This window comes from Anabrus simplex, chromosome 4 (assembly GCF_040414725.1).
Source record: "Anabrus simplex isolate iqAnaSimp1 chromosome 4, ASM4041472v1, whole genome shotgun sequence".
NCBI classification, from domain to species: Eukaryota; Metazoa; Arthropoda; class Insecta; order Orthoptera; family Tettigoniidae; genus Anabrus; species Anabrus simplex.
The window spans coordinates 143,381,721-143,406,292 of NC_090268.1; the positions used below are offsets into that span (position 1 = coordinate 143,381,721).

At 40.3% G+C, this 24,572-nt stretch overlaps 1 protein-coding gene across 1 annotated transcript in view; it reads right to left on the bottom strand.

The window, feature by feature from the left end:
* Positions 1-12,758, bottom strand: part of LOC136872512 (calcium and integrin-binding protein 1) — a 54,677-nt gene extending 41,919 nt beyond the window's left edge. The window contains exons 1-3 of the mRNA XM_067146326.2: positions 12,433-12,758; positions 6,804-6,838; positions 6,469-6,716 (exon numbers count right to left, since the gene is read on the bottom strand). Of these exons, the coding sequence (XP_067002427.1) occupies positions 6,469-6,716; positions 6,804-6,838; positions 12,433-12,483 (334 nt within the window). The 5' untranslated portion in view covers positions 12,484-12,758. The remainder of the gene's footprint in view (positions 1-6,468; positions 6,717-6,803; positions 6,839-12,432) is intronic.
* Positions 12,759-24,572: the final 11,814 nt, after the last annotated feature.

Consider the following 24,572-nt stretch of genomic DNA (forward strand, 5'->3'; position numbering starts at 1 on the left):
AGGGGTTCGAACCCACTATCTCCCGAATACTGGATACTGGCCACACTTAAGCGACTGCAGCTATCGAGCTCGGTGATATTAGATTAGGAATTGAAGTCTTAAAGGAAGTAGATGAATATTGTTACTTGGTTAGTAAAATAACTAACGATGGCAGTAAGGAGGACATAAAATGCAGACTAGCACAAGCAAGGAAGAGCTTTCTTAAGAAAAGAAGTTTGCTCACTTCAAAATTAGGAATTAGAAAGATGTTTTTGAAGACTTTCGTGTGGAGTGTGGCATTGTATGGAAGTGAAACATGGACAATAACTAGCTCAGAAAGAAAGAGAATAGAAGCTTTTGAAATGTGGTGTTACAGAAGAATGGTGAAGGTGAGATGGATAGATCGAATCACGAATGAAGAGATACTGAATCGAATTGGTGAGAGGCGATCGATTTGGCTAAATGTGATTAAAAGAAGAGATAGAATGATAGGACACATCTTAAAACACCCAGGACTTGTTCAGTTGATTTTTGAAGGAAGTGTAGGTGGTAAGAACGGTAGGGGTAGACCAAGGTATGACAAGCAGATTACAGCAGATGTAGGATGCAATAGTTACGTAGAAATGAAAAGGTTAGCACAGGATAGGGTGGCATGGAACGCTGCATCAAACCAGTCTGCGGACTGATGACTCAATATGTTAACACAATTTTTAATAATAATGTTATTGGCTTTACATCCCACTAACTGCTTTTATGGTTTTGGGAGACAGCAAGGTGCAGGAATTTAGTCCCACAGGAGTTCTTTAACGTGCCAGTGAATCTACCGACACAAGGCTGGCGTATTTGAGCACCTTCAAAGAACAGAGGTTGAAGTGAGGACACTTACCAATCGAATCAAACGAAGAGTAAGAGAGAATTCAAACAAACCACCATCTGCTATTCCTAGGCAGGAATCTCAGAATGTTGAAGATGAGAAAATACTTTCAGCCATGCCAGCAAGAAACACTCTTCCATGATGTGTTAACAGAGCTCAAAATGCAAACAGGCTCCATTGTCTGGATCAATCCAGCCATGTAAAATAATACCACACCTACCGGAGAATCCTTTTCACAATTTGACAGTGGAATGAGTTATCATTGTCACCATTATATTTTATATACATCAGGCATTACCGACTATATACCATCCGCAGTGTTATTTATAATCATGTTTTCCTACTGGTTTTCTGCCTTTGTGCAATGAAGGGTCAAGCCATCTATAATTGAGTTTTCTAGAATGAGAGGAATTCTACCCAACACTCTGGATTGGAACTAAACCCACAGTATTTCATGATGGATTCAGAGATCAATGAATGCAATCCGTTTATTATTTTGGAACTCTTCAACAATGGCTGTTTGTTCCATTTTACACACCAAAAGACCATTAACCATGGCCTGAAGTAACTGTACAATGATGATGAAATGTGATGAACTTCCAGAAACTTGTTGCTTTATCCTTCATCCCTATAGATGATTTGGAAGACACATTCAATGGCCTCTTGGACATGAACCATGATGAATTAAATGATGTTGCAACATACACAGAAAATACTTTTATCAAAAGATGTCCCGCCATAGCTACAAGACGAGCTCTTTTATCATGTTTTGGACCTGAAATCTGGAAAGTACACGATTAGGTAATAAACAAGATACAACGTAAACAAACCTTCGTTGAAGGTTGCCATTCTAGTTTTCAGAGAATATTACGTACACATCACGCATCAGTGCTGAAGTTCCCAGAACATATACAGAAAGATGAAGTGAACAATTTCGTGTTACAGTTACAACTCGCTCAAGGATATGGCAGTGACCCAATATTTTTAAAATCATTTTATACTACCTAAGCAGCTAATTGAAAGAACTGTTGGTAGATATCAAGAATATAAGAGAAACAATGACACCGACTTGTACCTGCATGCAATCAATCATAAATTATATGGTGTAGAAACTGAAGAGGAAATCCAACACTTGTAAGAAACTTGTAAGAAGTTCAGTTACTGCACCAGCTTTTCAGAGCAGACATCTAAGCGCGATTGCACTGTCATTTGTTTCTTTCTCGCTGACTTCTCACGGTGAAAGTGATCATGCGATGCACAAAGCTGTCAACCCTTGACCTTAAGAGCTAGTAGTACATTGTTAGGTGCGACAACGCTACTTCTGAACTTACGAACTAACGGATTGGTTTGGTCCGCAATCAAGTAAAGGGGGTCTGGGGCCGTAAGCCCCCAAGTTAGGGCCGTGAAGTGGCTGTTAGGCCTCTAGCCTTCCACATGGCTACAGCAGTGCATTCTATGCTGGTCAGTAGCGAAAAAATTAATTTATCATTCTGGCTAGCGACAAATCCATTGATCTGGATTGGTTAGGTCCGGTTAGTGACAAAACCATTAGACTTATAAGCGAAGCAGGTCTGGGGGTGCAAGCCCCCAGGTTAGGGCTGCGAAGCGGCTGTCCAATAACGGACCGTTATATTGTTAGGCATCTAACGTTCTGTACAGCGATTTGTGTTTTTATTGTGTGGTGGAAATGATGACATATCCAATTGTATCTAAGCCAATGGAAATGCTACAGTGTGCTTGAGCAATGCATTATGGTGTGTGCCAAAAAACACACACGTACACACGCGCGTGCGCGCGCGCGCACACACACACACTCCTAAACCACTGGTGCAATTTCAAGTAATCTTGGTACATTCATGATTTACTCTCTGGAGACAAGCACTGTTGGGGTAAGCCATTCCTAGCACCCTCAGGGGTGGGGGTTGGGGGTAGGTATAAAAATAATCTAAAATAGTGTTGAATCCATAGCTTTTGGGTCGCTGAGAAGAACAGTGACACTCCAGATTTTTGAAGTCCAATTTCAACTCCCTTCTACCTCGGGGGTGAGAAGATGTGAAGAGAAAAGTCCAAAGTGACCGAGTCACCCACAGAACCCCTAGGGGAAGGGGTGAAATATAGAGATAACTAAAAACGACTGATGTTATTGTTGAATCCAAAGTTTTCGGAAATACTGGAGTGATTTCTACCAAACTTGGTAAACTTAATACTTACTATCTGGAGACAAACTACATGGAGGCATGACAACCATAGCATGCCTACGAGTGAGGGTGGTAGCAGGTGTAATACAAAAATAATTGAAAAAAGTGCCGAATCCTTAGTTTTCGGGGTTGCTCATATGAATAGTGACACTCCAGACTTTTTTTAAAGTCCAGGTTCAGGGTCCTGTGGCATAGGGGGTGAGAAATGGTGAAAAAAAAAAATTACCAAAGCGACCGAGATTAGGGATGTACAGTATAATGTGTAGACTATGTTCCAATATTGCTGTCAACTAAACTTGGAACAAATATTACTTACTATCTGGAAAAATTACTGTGGGAGCAAGATATCTCTAGACCCCTAGGAGAGGGTTTGAAATTTAAATATAACGAAAAAGACCAATATTGGTGTTGAATCCATAGTTTTCAGGACTACTGGAGCGATTTCAACCTAACTTGGTACACTTATGACTTACTCTAAGGAGATAAACCACGTGGAGGTATAACAACCCTAGCGCCCCTAGGGGTGGGGGTGAGAGGGAGATATAATAATAATTGAAAATATTCTAGAGTTCATAGTTTTCAGGGTTGCTGAGATGAACAGCGACACTCTGGATCCTGTTGAAGTACAAGTACAGCCCCAATCAGAATGGGGGTTTGTTTTTTACAATTGGTTTTACATCGCACCAACACAAACAGGTCTTATGGCGACGATGGGATAGGAAAGGCTTAGGAGTGGGAAGGAAGCGGCCATGGGCTTAATTTAGGTACAGCCCCAACATTTGCCTGGTGTGAAAATGGGAAACTACAGAAAACCATCTTCAGGACTGCCGACAATGGAGCTCGAACCTACTATCTCCCGGATGCAAGTTCAACCACACGGCCAACTCGCCCGGTGAATGGGGCTTAGTAGGGGTAAAAAAGGAATGTCCAAAATGACTGAGATTATGGACGTATGTGTATATGTTTTAGCATACCTCTCAACCAAACTTGGTATAAAGATGACTTCTTATCTGGACAAAAAGTTACTATAGGGGTAAGATACCACTAGCTGTCCTAGGGGCAGGGTTGAATTATAGAAAATACGGAAAGAGGTGTGAAATATAAAAATAATTGACAAATATTAATGTACAGTCCATAGTTTTCAGGGTCACTGAGGTGAAGGATGACATATTCCGGATGTCGTTGAAGTCCAAGTTCGGCCCCAATCAGCATGGGAATTAGAGGGAGTGAAAAAAACTTCAAAAATAACCAAAATTATGGATGTATGTGTGTTTCTTCCAGCATAGCCTTCATACAAAATTGGTACACATATAACTCACTATTTAGGAAAAAACTGTGGGAGAAGACTCCCCTATGGACAGGTGTGGAAAGGGGTGAATTTTAAAAATAATAGAAAACGACCAAGTTTAATGTAGAATAGTTTTCAGGGTCACCAAGATGAATAGTGGCAATCTGGTTATCATTTAAGTCCATGTTGAGAGAGAGAGAAAGAGAGAGAGAGAGAGAGAGAGAGAGAGAGAGAGAGTGTGTGTGTGTTTTTTTTTTTTTCAGAATAGGTCTCAAGTAAAATTTGTACACATATGACTTACTACATGAAAAGAATACTGTGGGAGTAAAAGACCACCAGCACTCCCAGGAGAGCGGATGAAATATAAAAATAAACTAAAACGGCTGATATTAATGTGGAATCCATTGTTTACAAAGTCGCTGAGTTGAACTGTGACACTCGGGATGCCAGTTAAGTCATACTTCAGCTGCAGTCAGAATGGAGCTTGAGAAGGGATGAAAATGAATGTAATAATAACCGAGATTATAGACGTATATGGGTATGTTCCAGAATAGCTCTCAACAAAACTTTATGCACATATTACTTATCACCTGGAAAACACATAGTACTTATCATATAGGGAAGAAAAAATTAGGAGATAAAATGAAATGGTGTATGGCTTTTAATGCCGGGAGTGTCCGAGGACAAGTTCGGCTTGCCAGGTGCAGGTCTTTTGAATTGTCACCCGAAGGCGACCTGCACGTCGTGATGAGGATGAAATGATGATGAAGACAACGCATACACCCAGACCCTGTGCCATCGATATTAACCAATTATGGTTAAATTCCTGACCCTGGCAGGAATCAAACTCAGGACCCCTGTCACCAAAGGCCAGTATGCTAACCATTTAACCATGGAGCCAGACGCTATGGAGATGAAACAGTCAAACCCCCGCTAGAGGTGGGGAATGGGAGGGGGTGACACCTAAAATAATGGAAAATAACCAATAGTAATGTTGAGTCAATTGTTTATGTGTCACTGAGATGAACAGTGATGCTCTGGATACCGTTTCCAAGTTCAGCCTCCACTAAGGCGGGAAGGGGGGTTAAAAGAGGCTTGAAAGTAAATAGTCTAAAATGACCGGGATTAGTGTTGAATTCACTGCTTTTGGGGTCGCAAGGTTGATTAGTGAGTCTCAACGACGGTTGAAATCGTGTACATCATATCTATAGCACAATGAGTAAATACATATAGTTTTTTTTTTTTTTTTTTTTTTTTTTGAATAGATATGTCCCAATCAATTCGAGCTTCCACAAGGACTAAGTTTTACTCAAAAATTAAATAATCTAAAACTTGAAATCAAACATATCTAAATAACTCTAAAACTACAAAATAGATCATAAAATATCAATCAACATCTCAACAAGAAATTCTATAAAAATTCACTTCACACATAATTAACGGGTAACTCAAATCTTAAAAATAAACATTCAAAATATATCCTGGCAATGCCAGGTACTACAGCTACTTACATTATAAGAGAAAATGTAAATCTGAGGATGGTGGGTGGGTCCCTGGGTGGCACAGTGAATACATCTATCCTCTACAAGGTATTCTATTCAACATAAGATTTGTATTATTTCAAATCCATTATAATGCTATAAAACTTAAGCTGCACTTACTAATTTTTATCGTAAGAAATTTTATGAAATGATTGTAAAACAAAGAATTATATGGAATTTGTTACAGTGAGTTCATAGTGTCTCTTGCTAACACAAGAGATAAGGGCAAGGAGAAGATGGCAGTGTACGTAAGATTTGTCCGAGATATTCCTTTTGTATTTCCATGTTTGTCCCCATCTCCTATTTCTGTTGCTCGCCCTTCCCGCACTGACTTACCATGTATTCATCCTATTATGTGTGTTCTTTCCGTATTCCCCTCTCTTTAATAGGATAACATATTTTTATTCACTTTTCGAACTCTGTTATTAGGGCTATGTTTTTTATGATCCACTAATAAGGCACAAAAAAAAGTTACATACCAAAAATTGAAAATGCATGTTCTGCTTTCATTGCTTTTGGTGCTCCATTACTAAAAACAGACATTATAACAAGGAAGTCTTCAAACATACAGTCTCCATCATGACTTACCGAAAATTCTAAATGCATGTTCTGCTTTCACAGCCTTTGGTGCTCCATCACTAAAAACAGACATCATATCAAGGAAGTCTTCAAACGTACAGTCTCCATCATGACTTGAACTGAAGACCCGACATATTCTATCCCCAAATGGATTCACCCGAAGTTCAGGGTACTGTAGTATTTTGGTCATGGGAAGTTTGGCATTTTTATTATGGCCCACCTTTTCAGGTGCCAATGCTTTGAATTTCTGATGAGCACTATAACAAAACAACAAATTATATTAATTTGACAAAATCCTAGTAATTTATCCAATTATCCAACTAGAGACAAATAAATATACTCACTACAGAACTTCCTTCTTCGTAAAATAGGTCAAATCCTGGAAATTACAAAATGGAATATTAATTTATATCATCAAGTAATAATCAAATCAAATAAATAATTCAATTGGTCATCAGAAGTTTCATATCCTCTGGTAAACATCGAGGCTGTCATCATACACCCAACTCCTATCTAAGATTTGTAGTAAACTACTAAACCATATACTGTAATATGAACTTACTTGATAGGTCAATAAGTAGGCTATGTCAAATGATAGGAAAAAAACAATTCAATAACAGTCTCCCTCAGACGTCTAATTATATAAAATTATGTCCAAATTAGGGACTGTGTGACATCATCATTACTTATAGTTCAGACAAACAGGGTCTACAAGGAGACACGATGAGTTCCATATTGTTTTCTTCCGATTCTATGTTATTAGGGCATCGAATGAGGGAGTCCTTCCTTCCTTCCTTCTTTCACGATTCCCTCTTGTCTTATTCTTCAAGCGATCATCCTTTATGATCCTTTCTCACTTTTTAGAATCACCTTCACAACTTTAATTGTCGATATGAACCGATGACCACACAGTTTTACACCTTAAGACAATCATGACCACAAACCCGACATGAACACGACTGAACAATATTTCCACCAATCAAATCAATCACTACTGATCTGTACTTAGGGCAGTCACCCAGGTGCCAGATTCCCCATCTGTTGTTTTCCTAGCCTTTTCTTAAATGATTTCAAAGAAATTGGAAATTTATTGAACATCTCCCTTGGTAAGTTATTCTAATCTCTAACTCCCCTTCCTATAAATGAATATTTGCACCAATTTGTCCTCTTGAATTCCAACATTATCTTCATATTGTGATCTTTCCTACTTCTAAAGACACCACTCAAACTTATTCGTCTCCCCACTGACAACTCGGAACGTACCGCTTATATGTAATAAATTTCATGTTTGGTCTGTATTGAATGTTAATATATTAAGTTAAAACAAATTAAGATTATTATATGGTCAGCCTTTTCAATACATTACATTCATAAAAATGCTTATGCCCACAATAAAGGTGAAACATGTCCCAATTGATTGTAATGTATAAATCTTAAGCATTCAGATGAATGTATTGAAAAGGTTCACCATATAATAAACTTCATTTGTTTTAACTTAATATATACTGCTTAGTCGAGCAGCTCGTCTCCTTTCTCCCAAGTCTTCCCAGTCCCAACTTTGCAACACTTTTTGTACCACTACTCTTTTGTCGGAAATCACCCACAACAAATCGAGCTGCTTTTCTATTGATTTTTTCCAGTTCTCAACTCAAGTAATCCTGGTGAGGGCCCCATACACTACAACCATACTCTAATTGGGGTATTATAAGCCCTCTCACTTACATCCTTACCACAACCCCTGAGCACCCTCATAACCATGTGCAGAGATCTATACCCTTTATTTACAATCCCATTTATGTGATTACCCCAATGAAGATCTTTCCTAGCTACTGGTACTTACAATGATTCCCATAAAGACTTTTCACTCCATAAATGCAGCAATTAAAACTGAGATGACTTATCCTACTTGTAAAACTCACAACCTGACTTTTAACCCCGTTTATAATCATACAATTGTGTACTGTCCATCTCACAACATTATCGATGTCATTTTACAGTTGCTCACAATCTTGTAACTTATTTATGACTCTATACAGAAAAACTCAACATAAAGGTCCAATAATACTGCCTTGAGGAATTCCCCTCTTAATTATTACAGGGACAGATAAAGCTTCACCTACTCTTATTCTCTGAGTTCTATTTTCTAGAAACAGAGCCACCCATTCAGTCACTTTTTTGTCAAGTCCAACTGCACTCATTTTTGCCAGTACTCTTCTACGATCCACCTTTTCGAATACCTTAGACAGGTCAATCACAATTCAATACATTTGACCTTCTGAATCAAGATATCTACTATATCTTGCTGGAATCCTACAAGTTGAGCTTCAGTGGAATGAGCTTTCCTAAACTCAAACTGCCTTCTATCAAACCAGTTATTAAGTTCGCAAACATGCCTAATATAATCAGAAAGAATGCCTTCCCAAAGCTTACATGCAATGCATGTCAAACTGACTGGCCTGTAATTTTCAGCTTTATGTCTATCACCCTTTCCTTTATACACAGGGACTAATATAGCAACTCTCCATTCATTTGTTATAGACCCTTCAGGCAAACAATAATCAAATAAGTACTTCAGATATGATACTATATCCCAACCCAATGTCTTTAGTATATCCTCCGAAATCTTACCAATTCCAGCCACTTTTCTAGTTTTCAACTTTTGCATCTTATTGTAAATGTCGTTATCATATCTAAAATTCAATACTTGTCTAGTATTAGTCACCTCCTCTAACCTCCCTGTAACCAGCAATCTTTTCATACTGCTGACTGAATACTTCTGCCTTCTGAAAATCCTCACATACACACTCCCCTTGTTCATTAACGATTCCTGGAATTCTTGGAACCTGTTTTTGCCTTAAAGTACCTGTACACACCCTTCCATTTTTCACTAAAATTTGTATGACTGCCAATTATGCTAGCCTTCATGTTATCCTTAGCTGACCTCTTTGCTAGATTCAACTTCCTAGTAAGTTCCTTCAATTTCTCCTTGCTTCCACAGCCATTTCAAAGCCTATTTCTTTCGTTTCTTTCTTATTGTTCATCATAGCAACAGCAGACATTGCAAACATTGTACAACATAACCACAGCAGTGTTCTCCCCAGAAATTTTCGTCAGCCGGGTGGAAGAAATGAGTAGCCGTGCAGGGAATACTACATAAAAATTAATATGATTAAATTTAAAATTATTCCCCTCAGGGCATTAACAGTATCAGATAGGAAAACATTAACTACAAAACTGAACTATTTTAGTGTTATCACGAACAAGACATACGGAAGTGGCACGTTGTGGCCAGTATATCAGTATGCTTGTAACGGATCTCATGCTTTCCGTCAAGCAGTGCATGCTCTGCCTCTGCTGACATGTCGTACTGCCCCAAGCGACAGTTCCTTTTGTGCTCCGTCAGGCGAGTCTTGAAACTTCTGCCAGTCGTACCAATATAAACAGCTCCACAGCTGCAAGGTACCATATAGACTCCAGTAGATGTTAGAGGGTCACATGGATCTTTGGCAGAATGTAGCTGTCGGGTCGGCTGAAAAATGGTCTTAACATTGTGACGTTTAAGGAGCCTTCCAATACAATCCGTAACGTCCCGCATATACGGCAAAAAAGCTATACCATTCTTCCTGGGTGGTTCTCGTTTATTGTTAGCTTGCTGTCTTCTGGGATGGAGTGCCCTCCTGACCTCTTGTACCATGTAGCCATTTGTTTGTAAGGCTTGATCAAGATGCCGTAGTCCTTTCTCGATGTACTCTGGTTCACAGACACGAAGAGCGCGATCTACCAAGATCTTCATCATGGCACGCTTCTGGCCAGGATGGTGATTGGAATCTTTGTTTATGTATCGGTCTGTGTGTGTTGGTTTTCGATATACTTGATGTCCTAGAGATCCATCGTTCTTCCTCTTCACCAGCACGTCCAGGAAGGCTAATTCCACTTCCTTTTCCTTCTTCAGAGTGAATTGTATACAAGGATGAATGCTGTTCAGATGTGTAAGAAAGCCATCAAGTGCCAATTATCCATGTCCCCACGTCATGAAAGTGTCATCCATGTACCGGAACTTTTTTTCTTGTTTTGCTATTTGCTTTACGTCGCACCGACCCAGATAGGTCTTATGGCGACGATGGGATAGGAAAAGCCTAGGGATGGGAAGTGGCCGTGGCCTTAATTAAGGTACAGCCCCAGCATTTGCCTGGTGTGTAAATGGGAAACTATGGAAAACTATCTTCAGGGCTGCCGACAGTGGGGTTCGAACCCACTATCTCCCGAATACTGGATACTGGTCGCAATTAAGCGACTGCAGCTATCCAGCTCAGTGTGTACCGGAACCAACAGCTGGGTTTATTTACAGCAGTCTGCAGAACTTCCTCTTCAAAGAACTCCATGTAAAATATAGCAATAACAGGGCTAAGTGGACTTCCCATGGCAACACCATCAGTCTGTTCAAAAACTTCACATTTCCTTTGAAAAAATGTCGTCGTAAGTACATGTTCAAATAAAACTATTGTCTCATCTGGAAAGAAATGTTGAATATGTTCTAGAGTATCCTTGATTGGTACTATGGTGAACAGCGAGACAACGTCAAAACTGATGAGTACCGGTATATCCCCCGGTTGTACTCGCATTTGTCGCAGTCTGTCTATGAAATAGGCAGAGTCTCTGACATGTGAGTCTTTAGTTCCTACGTAAGGTTGCATTACATTGCTTAAATATTTTGCGACTTCATAAGTTGGATAGCCAATGGCACTAACGATGGGACAAAGAGGAACATCTGACTTATGGATCTTAGGAAGACCACACAGTTTTGGAGATAAGTCTTCTGATTTCTTCAGTTTCTTCTGTTCTTCTGGTAAAATAGAAGATTCCTTAATCAGAGTATTGGACTTGTGCAGCATACCCATAGTCGGATTGCGAGGAAGTTTCTTGTAGATTGAAGGATCAAGAAGTTCTTTATGTTGATAATCCACAGTGTTCAAGATAACAGTAGTATTATCTTTGCCTGCCGATAAATGATAATACTTTTGTCGGCTTTTAAATTCTTTAGGGCAAGCCCCTCATTTCTGCTAAGATTTAGTTTTGATATTTTGGCCTTGCAGAGTATCTTGGAACAGCCAAATTATTTTATAGGCAAATGAACCTAAAAAAGTAAAATCCTGCAGATACCTGGGCATTACCCCTACAACCGACGGGCTCATCCTACAGAATCCACGTAAGAGAAAGAGCAACTCCAGCGATCAGAGAGATATATGACATTAAGAATTCCACTAGAATAGCACTTCGAACTACTATGGCACTCTTCTATTTGAGGATATTGCCAGTATTTTCCTATGGCATAGAGCTAATCTGGGAGAAATCCACAGTCTCCGATCCATCCACCATAAAAAATGTAAAAGCCAGATTTCTCAAGAGAGGCATTTCAAGGACTACCCCATCAAGACTAGCTTATGAATTAGCAAACAAATGTTTTCTCATTAAAGATTTGAGATGGATACAACACCTGCTGTCTACTCCTCAGAAGACTGCATTACTACAAGCTAGAATCCAGAAGAAACTGAGATTTGGTTAGGCTTTTACAGCACAAATGCCACGATAGGCAGAAACTGGATGGGAGCAAATCAGGATCTATGCAGTGCTGTAACCAGATTAGCAGTTCAAGATTTTCACCATAAATTATGTACGCGACAAAATTACCGTGATCGCACACCACAATGTACATGTAAATTATGCCAGAGGTTATGTGAACATTATCATTTCAGTGTTTGTAGCAAGAGGAAACAAATCATTAATGGAAGTTTGCAGAGAGCAATAATATGTTACATTATTATATGAACATTTGTGCGCTTTTATGTTGTTAATTAATATAAACTTGGTGCTTTACAATAATACGAACTGCATGATTACTTGCAAAACCAAAGGCCACTACGACAGGTGTACAGACTATTTATGCTTAGAATTGTGTAACGTCAATATAACTACCTGATAATCTTGCAATTCTTCTTCGGTAAACTGACTTTTTCCTTGACCCATAACAAGAAAGGCTGATCCCTTTCAATATTGATATGAGCACAGGTTTACATGAATAAGTCGTGTATCAACAGACACCTAATGCTGCAGGCTGGCCACCCACCCTATGGGTATTACTAGATTTTTATACGACCAAGACTTTGACAACTAAGCAATAACAGTTAAATCAAATCACCGATGCCAAAGGCATTCAGCATAGAGAATTCAAGTAATTGATGATAGTTCTTCCCCTTCAAACGCACTCACAAGGTATTTCCAACACAAGCTCTTTAACAGTGGCCAAACTCCATGATATAAACAAATACGATTCCAGAGAGATTACAAACTGTCTTCTTCGTCCGACCGAATACAGCAGAGACAATACGCGACACTCAGCGAGATATCGAGAGACAGCTATTGGAGCTCTCACACACTCTCTCTCTCTCTCTATCTAGCGGATTGACCTGAGAACTACTGATTCTGTCATAAGAGCACGTATATTTGTGTGTGAAATTTTTGGTGTTATTTATGCGTTTTCAATGCCTTGACATAATGAAATACTAGAGTCTCATTCCTTGATATCTCCTCTCTACTTGAGGGGAAAGGTATGTGCTGTGTTTGGCTGCAGTAACAATGAAGTAGAGAAGAATGCGCGGTCTTTCTTTCCTTATCCTCGTGACAAGAAAATGTAAGTAATATTGTGTTTGCATATATATTCTTCCAGTGACAAAGAGATTTTTATAGTACTTCATAATCATCTGACCTGCTCGACCCATAATTTAACTGGCTTAAAATATAATACGCATATTTTATTGTATAGTGCAGCAGTTAATCTTTAATTCCGATGTGTTGTTGTAGGTATGATCTGTGGGTTTTTAAATGTCACGGAAGTGGCTTGGATAAGGTGTAGGTACAAGAAAGAAGGGACGTTACGCTTATATAAGAATTATAAAATCTGTTCACATCATTTCCAGGCCAGCGACTTTAGAAATCCTCGAAAATACAGCCAAGGGTATGTTACATTTTTACTCTAATCGTACGTAAATATTCCTCAAATCATCACTATCGACAACATTTTCATACTTTTCTTTCTTTTATAACTCTTCTCAGATTAAAGCCAGGATCTGTACCAACACAGAATCTCCCAAAAGTTAAAACATCAATTGCCACCGCCCCTTCCAAAAGATGTGCTCCTTCCAAGAGAAGAAGACAGGACGATGAAACACCAGAACCAGACGAAAATATTAATTAATTTTATTTAACGCGCACAATGTGCAAAGAATTACTATATAAATCATTAGTCTTCGTTGCAAAATTTCACCAGTGATTCTGATCGCTGTTTACAATTTAAAACATGGTACCAAGTACAGTGTGCACCACATCTTAAACATACACAGTTCAAACCTGGTTCATGATGACGCTTTATATTACATAGTTTATAATGGAACCCATGAACGGAGAACCTTGTCAGCAGGTGTCGCAGTTCATATCCACCTTGAACCCACTCGCGATTTAGCATGGCATCGGTAGAGTAGAAATCTTCCCAGATGTCAGCCTTCTTCGATCGTAGGTCTCGAAGCAGATGTATATAGGGTGTTGTTGCTGGAAGTAACATCTGTAACCTTAGCTCTTCCACATAAAATCCCTCTCTGGATAGCTCATACACGAGCCGGGAAGGAGAATATTTGGAGAGGCACAGAGCCCGTTTCAAGTAGATTGCCTTCAACTTCTCGATTTTATCTAACTGTTTCATACTCAAATGTTCCCAAATGTTTTCCAAGCCATATGTTGCTATAGGGCTGATTTTTAGATGAAAGAGTTTTATGGCCGTTTCTAAAGACAAGTTTCTCAGGTGCTTAATGTCTGATATTGCTTTCATAGATGCATTTAGACTGTCTATGAGATGGAGGGTGAAAACATTACCTTGGGTTTGAAAAATTACACCCAAATATTTAAAATGCTTTACGGACTTAAGTTCTTGGTCTTCATAATAGAAGATTCCATGAGGTCCCCCTCTTCTAAACGTCATGAACACTGTTTTTTTACAATCAGTTTGAGCTCATTTTTCTTTATCCAGCCTACTATTTGGTTGAATGATTCCTGGAGTTCCTTCTCTGACGTTGATGTTAAGACCATATCATCAGCGTACATTAATAGTTTTTACGCTTTCCTGGTTTACCAAATCTACTATGTCTGCTGTCGCAATGATGAATAATAATGGACTTAACGGGTCTCCCTGTAATACCGCGGTTGTTTGTTCCAAAATAATAGATTTGGTAATGCCATCATCTACTTCTATTGAATTGTTGAGCAGTAAGTTCCTAATCAGCGGTATAAGGTAGTTCGTACTACCAATGAAACTCTCCACTTTTTCTAACAGTATGGTTCTGCTTATGGTGTCAAAAGCTTTCGAATAATCTATAAAGATGGCATGCAATTTACCCCCTGGTTTCTTTAAGGCTTCTTCTATGTCATTCTGGAGACAGCGGATAGCTAAAGTAGTTGATTTTCCTTTTCTAAATCCGAATTGCGACTCCGGTAGGTTATTTTCCACCAGTTTAATGAGACGTTTACCCACTAATGAAGTTAAAGTCTTTAGTAGAGTACATTCTAGCGCTATTCCTCTATATGAGTTGGGATCTGCGGTATCACCTTTGCCTTTATATACCATTTTAATAGTAGATTTTCTCCAGTTATCTGGTATCCAACCTTGCCGCAAGCATTCATTCATTAGGCGAGTGATGGATTCACCCAATTTTGGGAGAGCAGCTTTAAGATGTTCATTAAAAATGTGATCTGGGCCACATGCCTTGTTATCTTTAGATGCTGTAATAGTTGATACAACCTCATTAACCCTTACCCCTCGAATTAAAGTTCTCTGTGTTGCCTCTACTACTCGTATTTTAAATGTACATTTTTATCTTGTATGACCTGTATTAATCTTTCACGATTTTGGAGATAGCACTTGGTTTTAAATGATGTAGTTAGGCTATACACGTTTACAGCAAGCTATACTGGAGCAAATAAAAGCAATATGTGGAATTTAAGAAGAATTATTTTGCATTTGTATTATTATTATTATTATTACCGTTATCGCATACCGATTGGTTTCGTTAATAATTTACTGTACAAATTATCATTAAAAGCAATTAAAAAACTCTGTTCAGTCACTCTTTTCATACCTCGCAGTAGTTTGTAGTCTGAAACCACTGTAAACGGCAATTTCTTGAAATCTGAATCTGTTTATTTATAACTGAGCCAGCCGTCATCATTAGGTACATGTTGGTTTACGGTACACAAACCGACCATCGTCAGTTCACCTTTAGGTATCGTGAAATGCTATTAGATATATTCATTAGGAGCAGAGGTGCGAAAATACTGAGGTTTTGTGTGTTGCCTGACATATACAACATATATATGACTAGAAGAGCACATGGCGGCCATGTTTGTTTACTATCGCTCGAGCTTTCATGTGCGTGATTTGACAGCTGACGGCTACACTGCCATCTAAATAATGATTTTTGACTGGCTGTCGAATAGTATCTGGATTCTACAAAGTTCCACGCGGAACCAAAAGATGGCAGAACAGTATATCATCGTGTATTTTGTCGGCTAAGAGACGGCAGACGAGCGGTGGGCGATAAAATGCCATGTCGGGTCTCCCCCGACATGCGACCGGAACGGGAATATCGTAATGTCGGGCCTCACCCGACAGACGAGTGGTAAAGGTTAATTGAAAATTCGTCGATTTCAGGGATTGTTTGAAAAACTGGCACGAAATAATTAGTAGGTCGTGTGTCTCTCTCTTGAAGCACTGCACTCAAGTGCTTTTCCCAAACTTCCATTGGTAAGTTCCTGGAGAACTTCGGTTGTCTAGGCTTCAGAGCCAGGTAAGGATCTAGACTGCCACGTTCTATAAGTTTCTTTTCTTCTTCCTCTCTATAATGATTTTTGGCTTCTTTTAGTAGTAGTTTGTATGCTCTCCTTTTACTGACGAAAATATTCGTGTAGGATCACCAGTTATTCTGCCAGATGCAAGACTCCCTAAACGAAATAGTATCCAAAAATAAAAATAAAACTCCTGATAGAAAAATTGCGTAAAAGTCAAAAAATGATCTCTAAAAGAAACGCTTTGGTTTCTAAATTAAAGGGTCAAATCACTCATCTGCAGAATATTAAAGTTAAGTCGAAATTTGATCTAGTTAAGTACCGGTATTTAGGAAATTCTAGCTCAGTATCACCAATACACACTGGTCATAAGAAGAAAGGTAGGCGTTATACTGAAAATGACAAAACTGTTGCTCTAGCAATTTATTATTGTTCTGCAAGTGCATATAAGATGCTGACGAGGTTATGTTGTCTTTCTACAATTAGGTCAATTCCGAGGTGGATGCAGAATTTGGGTGTGTGTTCTGGCATCAACAGGAATGTATTATCGTTGATTAAAGTGAAAGCTGAGAATTTAATTGTCTCAGAGCGTGTGTTTTCTGTGTTGTTTGATGAAATGTCCCTTCAAGAAAATATCACGTATGATGCCAGGGCAGATGAATTTGGTGGTTGTGTTAATTTGGGAGTGCATGCATGTCATAGAAACAATCGTCTTGAGCATGCCAATCAGGCAATGGTAGTTCTATTAACAGGACTAAAATTAAATTTTAAACAAATTATAGGATATTTCCTAAGTAAAGATAGTACACCTGGAGACTGTTTAAAGGACATAGTTTTAGATGTCTTAAAGAAAGTGAGACAACCAGGATTTATGCCCAAGGGGGTTGTTTCTGACCACGGAAGTAATAATCTTAAAATGAGATCCTTGTTTGGCCTCAGTGAAGAAAAGCCATTTATTGAGGACCTTGGAAATAAAGTCTATTTCTTTCACGACACGCCGCACTTGCACAAATCTGTAAGAAATAGTTTCAAAAAGTATGACTTTGAGTGTGCTGGTGGTAAGTGTTCATGGAGTCATTTGTTGAGTTTTATAATAAGGATAAAAATATGAAACCCCGATTAGCCCCTAAACTAAGCAAGAAATGTATTGAACTACCTCCATTTAGTCCAATGAGTGTGTGTCCTGCACCAAATGTACTAAGTCATTCTGTCAGTTGTGGGATTATGACTGTTACGGAGTTATCCGTGGTAGTTAGAGGTGAAAGAAGGTGCTGGGATGAATAGGTCTCAATCTACGAAATTAAAGTTAATTTAAAATTTAACAAGGTTATATTTTCTTTTCAAGATCAGAAATAACAAATATAGCAGGTACTCAGTAGCCTAGCAACAAATCGAGAATGTACAATTACAGTGTTACAGGATTTGGGCTCCGAGAGCCAGACACACAATTCTTGAGCAATTAGCCCAACATTACTCGTATACAAGATTCAACCAAGGGGCAGAAGACCCCAGTCATGCTCAAGAGCACTTGCTCCCAATTACATAGTAAAAGCCTCCTCGAGGCACACAGAAACAATTTTTTTTGGAAGAGCAACCCGCTCTCAAGGTTCCAGCCTATCAAAGGCCACAACAAATTCCACCTTCAAGCTGTCCTCTAAGGACATAAACACAGGGGTAAAATTACCCAACCTACTGAGGCCGATTTAGTAAATAAACAGAAAAATTACAAGGCCCCAAAGTACAAACTTGAGTGGAGGCGTAACTGGCACTCCGAATATACTTAATTAAAACCTAATTTGGCCTTAGGCCGCTTATGCAAGGGCTAATCCTATACTAAGGAGGTGACACGGTAGGAAAACTATTACATTACGAAACGAAGAAAAATGGTTGAGAAAACGTAGTCACCTCAAAACAATATGAAAGGGAGCTCGAGAGGGTTAGGCACTCTCTATCCCAATTTGTAGTTACAGAGGCAGAATTTAAATCAAGAGTCTTTTACATTTTAGAGGAAAGTTACATAGTAGAAGGTTTCGAACCCGCCCCGAGGGTTAAACTGCTGAGCTGGCAAGAAAATAAGTTATAAGACGGCCATTACCTGATGGTTGAACTGCTGCCCGAAGAAAGAGGCGCTTCCCGCCCCCTGCTACATAATTTACACAACGATAGGTGTTACTGAAGTGGCGCAGAGACCCGAAAATCAGCAGTTTATATACCCTCGCGGAACATTCCAGACCTTTCAGGAATGATAACACCCGCCCACAATAATTTTATTGGCTAACAACGAAAACCCCTACACCAGATGAAGAAAAAACACATTATTGGTGGAAAATTAATTAGAGAAATTCGGGATTGGTAAATTCAAAACTAGGGGAAAGAGCAGGGTTATACAGCCAACCTAAACAATGACTGAAAGAAATTTAACAAAGAACAAACTTTGAACACAAAATTTCTCCAAAAAACAGTTCTTTCACTTCGCACTAGGGTGCACCATTGTAGTCCTTCAGTAGTGCCATCTAGAAGAGAATGTTCACACTTCTTACTGCAGACAAAACAAAAATACATCGAAAACGACACAGTTCAGAACACTTCAAAATTTACAAGTAGTGACATCTTCTGAGAAACTAGAGAATTAGCACTGTAGTTAAAGGTCAGGCTTCCTCCAGTAGAGGAGTTTCAACTGGCGCAAAGTTTGAATTAGCGGCGCGGAGGTGTACCACCCGGTACAGATCTCCCCCCCCCACCGCAAAAGTCCCTCCAAGGGGTAACACAGAAGAACATAAACTTTTGTTTTAAAACAAGGTCCAAGTTATGCTGTAGAAATGGAAATTACTTGCAGAAGGATTTACAAACAAGTTTTCTTAAAATGATTGGATCCAGTTTCAAAATTTCTTTGTAGTAACTTTTGAAGGAATGTCTTTATGCTTGTAGAAGTTGAATTCAGAAGGAAAAACTTTTAATACTTGAAAGTGAAGGAAAATTTTCTAAGTCCACCAAATATTGCAGTTGAATTCAAAAATGTAGTAATTGTTGATATTAAATGTCCATGTAGCTGATTAAGTACATTCAATGTTGATTAAGTTTGACGGCCAGACCGGCCGCTGCTGCTTGTGTCTAGAGGAGGCCGCTCGGACCTCTCGAGTACCCTGAGATACCGCTCGCCCGCACTATGAGAGGAGCCGTGGAGTTGAAGCACGCCGCGCCCGCGGCGAACATACAGGTCGCGGGCCAGTTGCAGGTTGTGCGCCGCACATCAGCCTTGGCCGGGAGGAGGGCTCCGGCTCGCCGTACGCTGGTTGGCCTCACTGAAGAGGGGCGGGCCCATACCCCACCTCAGTGGCGGTACGGCGCCGCGCTGCTGCGGGGGCACTGAAACATTAAGATCTCGGCAGCAGAATTTGTTGGACCATAATTCTTTTAGGGCACGGGCTTAGTGGTGAGGTTGAGGGGCCAGCGGCGTGGAGAAATTTATTTCATTTAAATAGCCACGGTTTCATGTAAGCAGGAGACGGAAGCATGGTAATGGCCATGGCAAGGACAGGATGGTAGTTTAACTCGTCGTGGAAGGTGTACAGTAAATGCTTAAAGAACCTGATTCCAAGAGCAGAAGGACTCAAAATGAAAACACCCCCCCCCCCAAAAAAATATAACCTTCCGAATACTTTCAAAATGTTAAAACAATTATAAAATCAGCTACGTTAGCGCGGAAGCTACACAGGTTTCACCCTAAATATCCTCTCGGTGGCTGAATTCCTTAGCAATAAGGTAACGGGTGAAAGGAAATCGAGAATAATACACGGCCCATGAAATCTGGGGGCAAGCTTGCCCGCGGGAACAAAATTCTTGACCATCACCTGGTCGCCTACCTTCAAATTGGTGGGTCTCCTTCCACGATCATATCTTTCCCTAACCTTTTCATGAGACACTTTAAGATTGGCTTTAGCCTTCTTCCAAAGATCTTTAATATTATCTGGATCTATTGTCTCGGGTAGAATGTCACTCAGAGACCAGAGGTTAGAGAGCGGCGTGTTGGGAACAAACTTGAACATCAAAGAAGCTGGAGTAAACTTATGAGATTCATGAACCGCCGAATTCAAAGCAAAAGCTAACCAATGCAGGGACGTGTCCGACCTAGAATGATCTTCATGATGATAGGCAATCAACGCGGACCTCAGTATACGATTAACCCGTTCAGCCAGAGATGGTTGAGGATAATAAGCAGAAGTTGTCACATGAGAGGTGGACAGGTCAAAACAGAATTTACGAAATAGATTAGATGTGAAAGCCTTAGCATTGTCAGACACAATATATTGACACGGACCAAAAGAAGCAAAGATTGAATTTAAACAGGTAATGGTGGACTGAGCGGTAGCCAGCTTAGTCGGGAATAACCAAGAAAATCTTGTAAAACCATCTACACATACAAGGATGAACTTGTTGGCATTCTCCTTTGACTGGGGGAAGGGTCCTACGTAATCAATGAAGAGACGTTCCATGGGGCGCGACGCTTGATGAGAAGACAAAAGGCCTACCTTGGTGGACATGGTTGGTTTACTAAGCAAACAAGATTTACAAGCCTTTACTAGTTCACGAATTTCACCGCCCATACCCTTCCAGATAAACTTTTCACGTATCTTTTCCCGGGTTTTGAAGATGCCTAAATGCCCCCCTAATGGGGTCTCATGATAGTACTTGAAGATCATTGGCAGAAGTACAGCTGAAACTACAACTTTCAGTTTTTGATCATGCCTCGACGGGCAACATAAAACACCATTCCTGAATACATAAGGGACAACATGTTCCCCAGAAGAAAGGGTTTCCATGATTGGAGCCAGCGTTGGATCTTCACGTTGATATTTCTCAATATCCCTAAAGAGCATGGAAGCATCTGTTAAGATGGCATTAACCTCAGATAGCATGGACTCGGGAGGTGATGAACTATCGACCGATTCATGGGTCGCGACGTCATTGGAAAACATACGGCTGAGTCCGTCTGCGACAACATTTTCAGTACCTCTGATATGCCTAACATCAAATTGGAAGGCAGAAATTCGGATGGCCCACCGGGCTATACGACCAGTACGACGCGGCCTACCTAAGACCCAGCTTAAGGCTTGATTATCAGTCTCCAGGTCGAATTTGACATGTTCCAGATGGAGACGGAACTTTTCTAAGGCAAATAAGACTGCCAAACCTTCGAGCTCATAGATGGAATACTTGGCTTCTTGAGCCGATAGAGTCCTAGATGCATAGGCGATGGGTCGCCTCCCTAGTTCAGTCTCTTGAAGAAGGACTGCAGCTACCGCCGACGACGACGCGTCGGTTTGGACGATGAATTTCTTCGAGAAATCTGGCATAGCAAGGACAAGGGCATTACAGAGAGCTAATTTAAGATCTTCAAAAGCGGCTTGTTGAGAAGGTCCCCACTCAAATTTGACGCCTTTCCTACGGAGTAAGTTCAAGGGCGCCGCTCTATTAGCGAAATTTGGAATAAATTTCCTGAAGAAATCCACCATACCAATGAACCTGGCAATACCTTTAGTGTCCTTGGGAGGCTTGAAATCACGGATGGCCTGTGTTCTAGAGTGATCGACTGCGACACCATCGGGCGACACAATATGCCCTAGGAATGACATAGGGGGTTTAACGAAGGCGACCTTAGACAATTTCACAGTTAACCCAGCCTTACGAAGGCTATTGAGAACTTCCTTTAGATGATCTAGATGTTCTTCAAAAGTCTCCGAAAATACGATGACATCATCCAGATAGTGGTACAAGTACTCAAATTTGATGTCGGAGAAGACCCTATCTAGTAGCCTCGTAAGCACAGCTGCTCCGGTGGGGAGCCCGAAAGGCACGCGGTTGTATTCATACAAATTCCAATCCGTGGCAAACGCTGTAAGATGTTTGGATTCTTCAGCCAGAGGAATTTGGATTATAGGCCTGATTTAGATCCAAGATGGTGAAGAATTTAGCTTTGCGAAACCATGAAAAACAAGAATGAAGGTCAGGAAGGGGCACAGATTGTAATACCACCTTCCGATTGAGAGCTCTATAATCAATGACAGGCCTGAAGCCACCTTGGGGTTTCGGGACTAGAAAAATAGGCGAAGAATACGCCGACTTAGAGGGCCTAATAATACCATCCTTTAACATCTGATCGATGATTTCTTTCAATGCCTTCATTTTAGGTGGAGATAGCCTATAAGGTGGAAAACGGACAGGAATCGAATCCGTGACCTCAATTTTGTATTCGATCAGGTCAGTAACACCAAGAGTATCAGAGAACACCTCTGGAAACGACTGACACAACTTACGAATACTGTCAGCCTGCTCCTCAGGTAGATGTCTAAGATCTAACAACATCTCATCCTGGGTAGGCGAAATAGATGAACATGGTGCAGAATTACATTTCAATAAGGGGATTTTACAATTAAAAGCAAATTTGAATGTGCATGACTTACTTTGAAGATCGAGCACGAGACCAGAACGGGACATGAAGTCGGCTCCCAATATAATGGGGCAAGATAAGTGCTTTGCCACAAACAATTTAACTTTCCAAGTAAATTTAGAAATACGAATTTTGGCTTTTAAGGAACCTAAAATTTCTAATGGAGATGAATTAGCCGAAATATATTGAACAGAAGATGAGCAATAGTCAGGAAGTTTACAAACTGTTTTCAATTTGGAATACCATTCAGCCGAAATAATAGAACAAACACTGCCTGAATTTAATAGAGCGGTTATAGGCTCATTATTTAATTCAATTTTAAGAGAAGGCACAGGTGCGGGGGTATCCGCCGCAATCCTGAGGCATTCTTTGGGAGCTTCAAAAGATAAATTTGACGCCTGAGTTCTCCCTGAAATTTCGACATGTTTACAAGGGGCCGAGCCTCGGGAAGATGGATTAGTCAACTCAGCCGAAGCCACTAGTCACTTATTATTATTGGAATTGGTGGAAGTTGCACCAGAAGTTGAGCAGGAGGGGGTGCTATTTGAATTTGGGCAATTCTTGGCGATATGTGAGAAAGCCCCACATTTAAAACAGCCTTGTGATGAACCTGCTCCATTATTTGTCCTACTAGATTTGACCAATGGACATTTATTGCGAAGATGGTCAGGCGACCCGCAAGCATAACATTTACGGGGTGTGACTGGTCGGCGAGGTGGAGGCCGAGGATTACTAAAAGAAGGAGGGGGTTCTTTCGCGACACGCAAGGTATCGGCGTATCTGACTCCTTCGGCTGAGACAGCCATAGCCTCTAACTCGGCAAAAGTTTGCGGACGCGACGCAAAACACAAGTATGATCTGTAAGATGGAGAAATGCCTTCCACAATGGCCTGTACAATCTCATCTTCATGGAAGTGAAGAGCAAACAACCTGGTATAAAATTTAATGTCTTGTATGAAATCAGCAAGATTTTCATCCAGTCTCTGTACTCGATAATAGTACTTCTGAATCAGAGATGACCTCGCACGAGCAGGGATGAAATTAACAAGAAGGTGTGCATGAAAATCTTCAATAGATGACTGTTCCGCTATTGCCCTAACAATTTTGTCTGAGAGAACACCAACTGCATAGGGATAAATGATCTGCAAAATTTGACACGGAGAAAGAGAAAAAACAAGGGCATGATCCTGAAATTCAACTAAAAACCTTAAGAATGAAATAACTTCACTGGTAGAGTTAACCGAAAACTTAGAGATACCTCTGAGTAACATTGCTAATGGATGAGGCAAGCTGCTGAACCCGGGTGACATAGTACGTAAAGGTTTTTATTTTTGCTATTGGCTTTACGTCGCGCCGACACAGATAGGTCTTATAGCGACGATAGGACAATAAAAGGGCTAGGAATGGGAAGGAAGCATCCGTGGCCTTAATTAAGGTACAGCCCCAGCATTTGCCTGGTGTGAAAATGGGGAAACCACGGAAAACCATCTTCAGGGCTGCCGACAGTGGGGTTCGAACCCACTATCTCCCGAATACTGGATACTGGCCGCACTTAAGTGACTGCAGCTATCGAGCTCGGTACGTAAAGGTTTAAGTGGCGAAGAAGCTAATTCAGAACGTACATTATTCAATGAGGTACGTCGTTCAGATTCATGGTCTAATGGGGCAGAGGTTTGTTGAACTCCTATCGATTTAGTACTTTCTTCCCCGGTGGGAGAACGGTCTCCGCTGACTACATTTACCGTAGCTGGTTGGTCGGTTTTGGGAGGAACCTCCT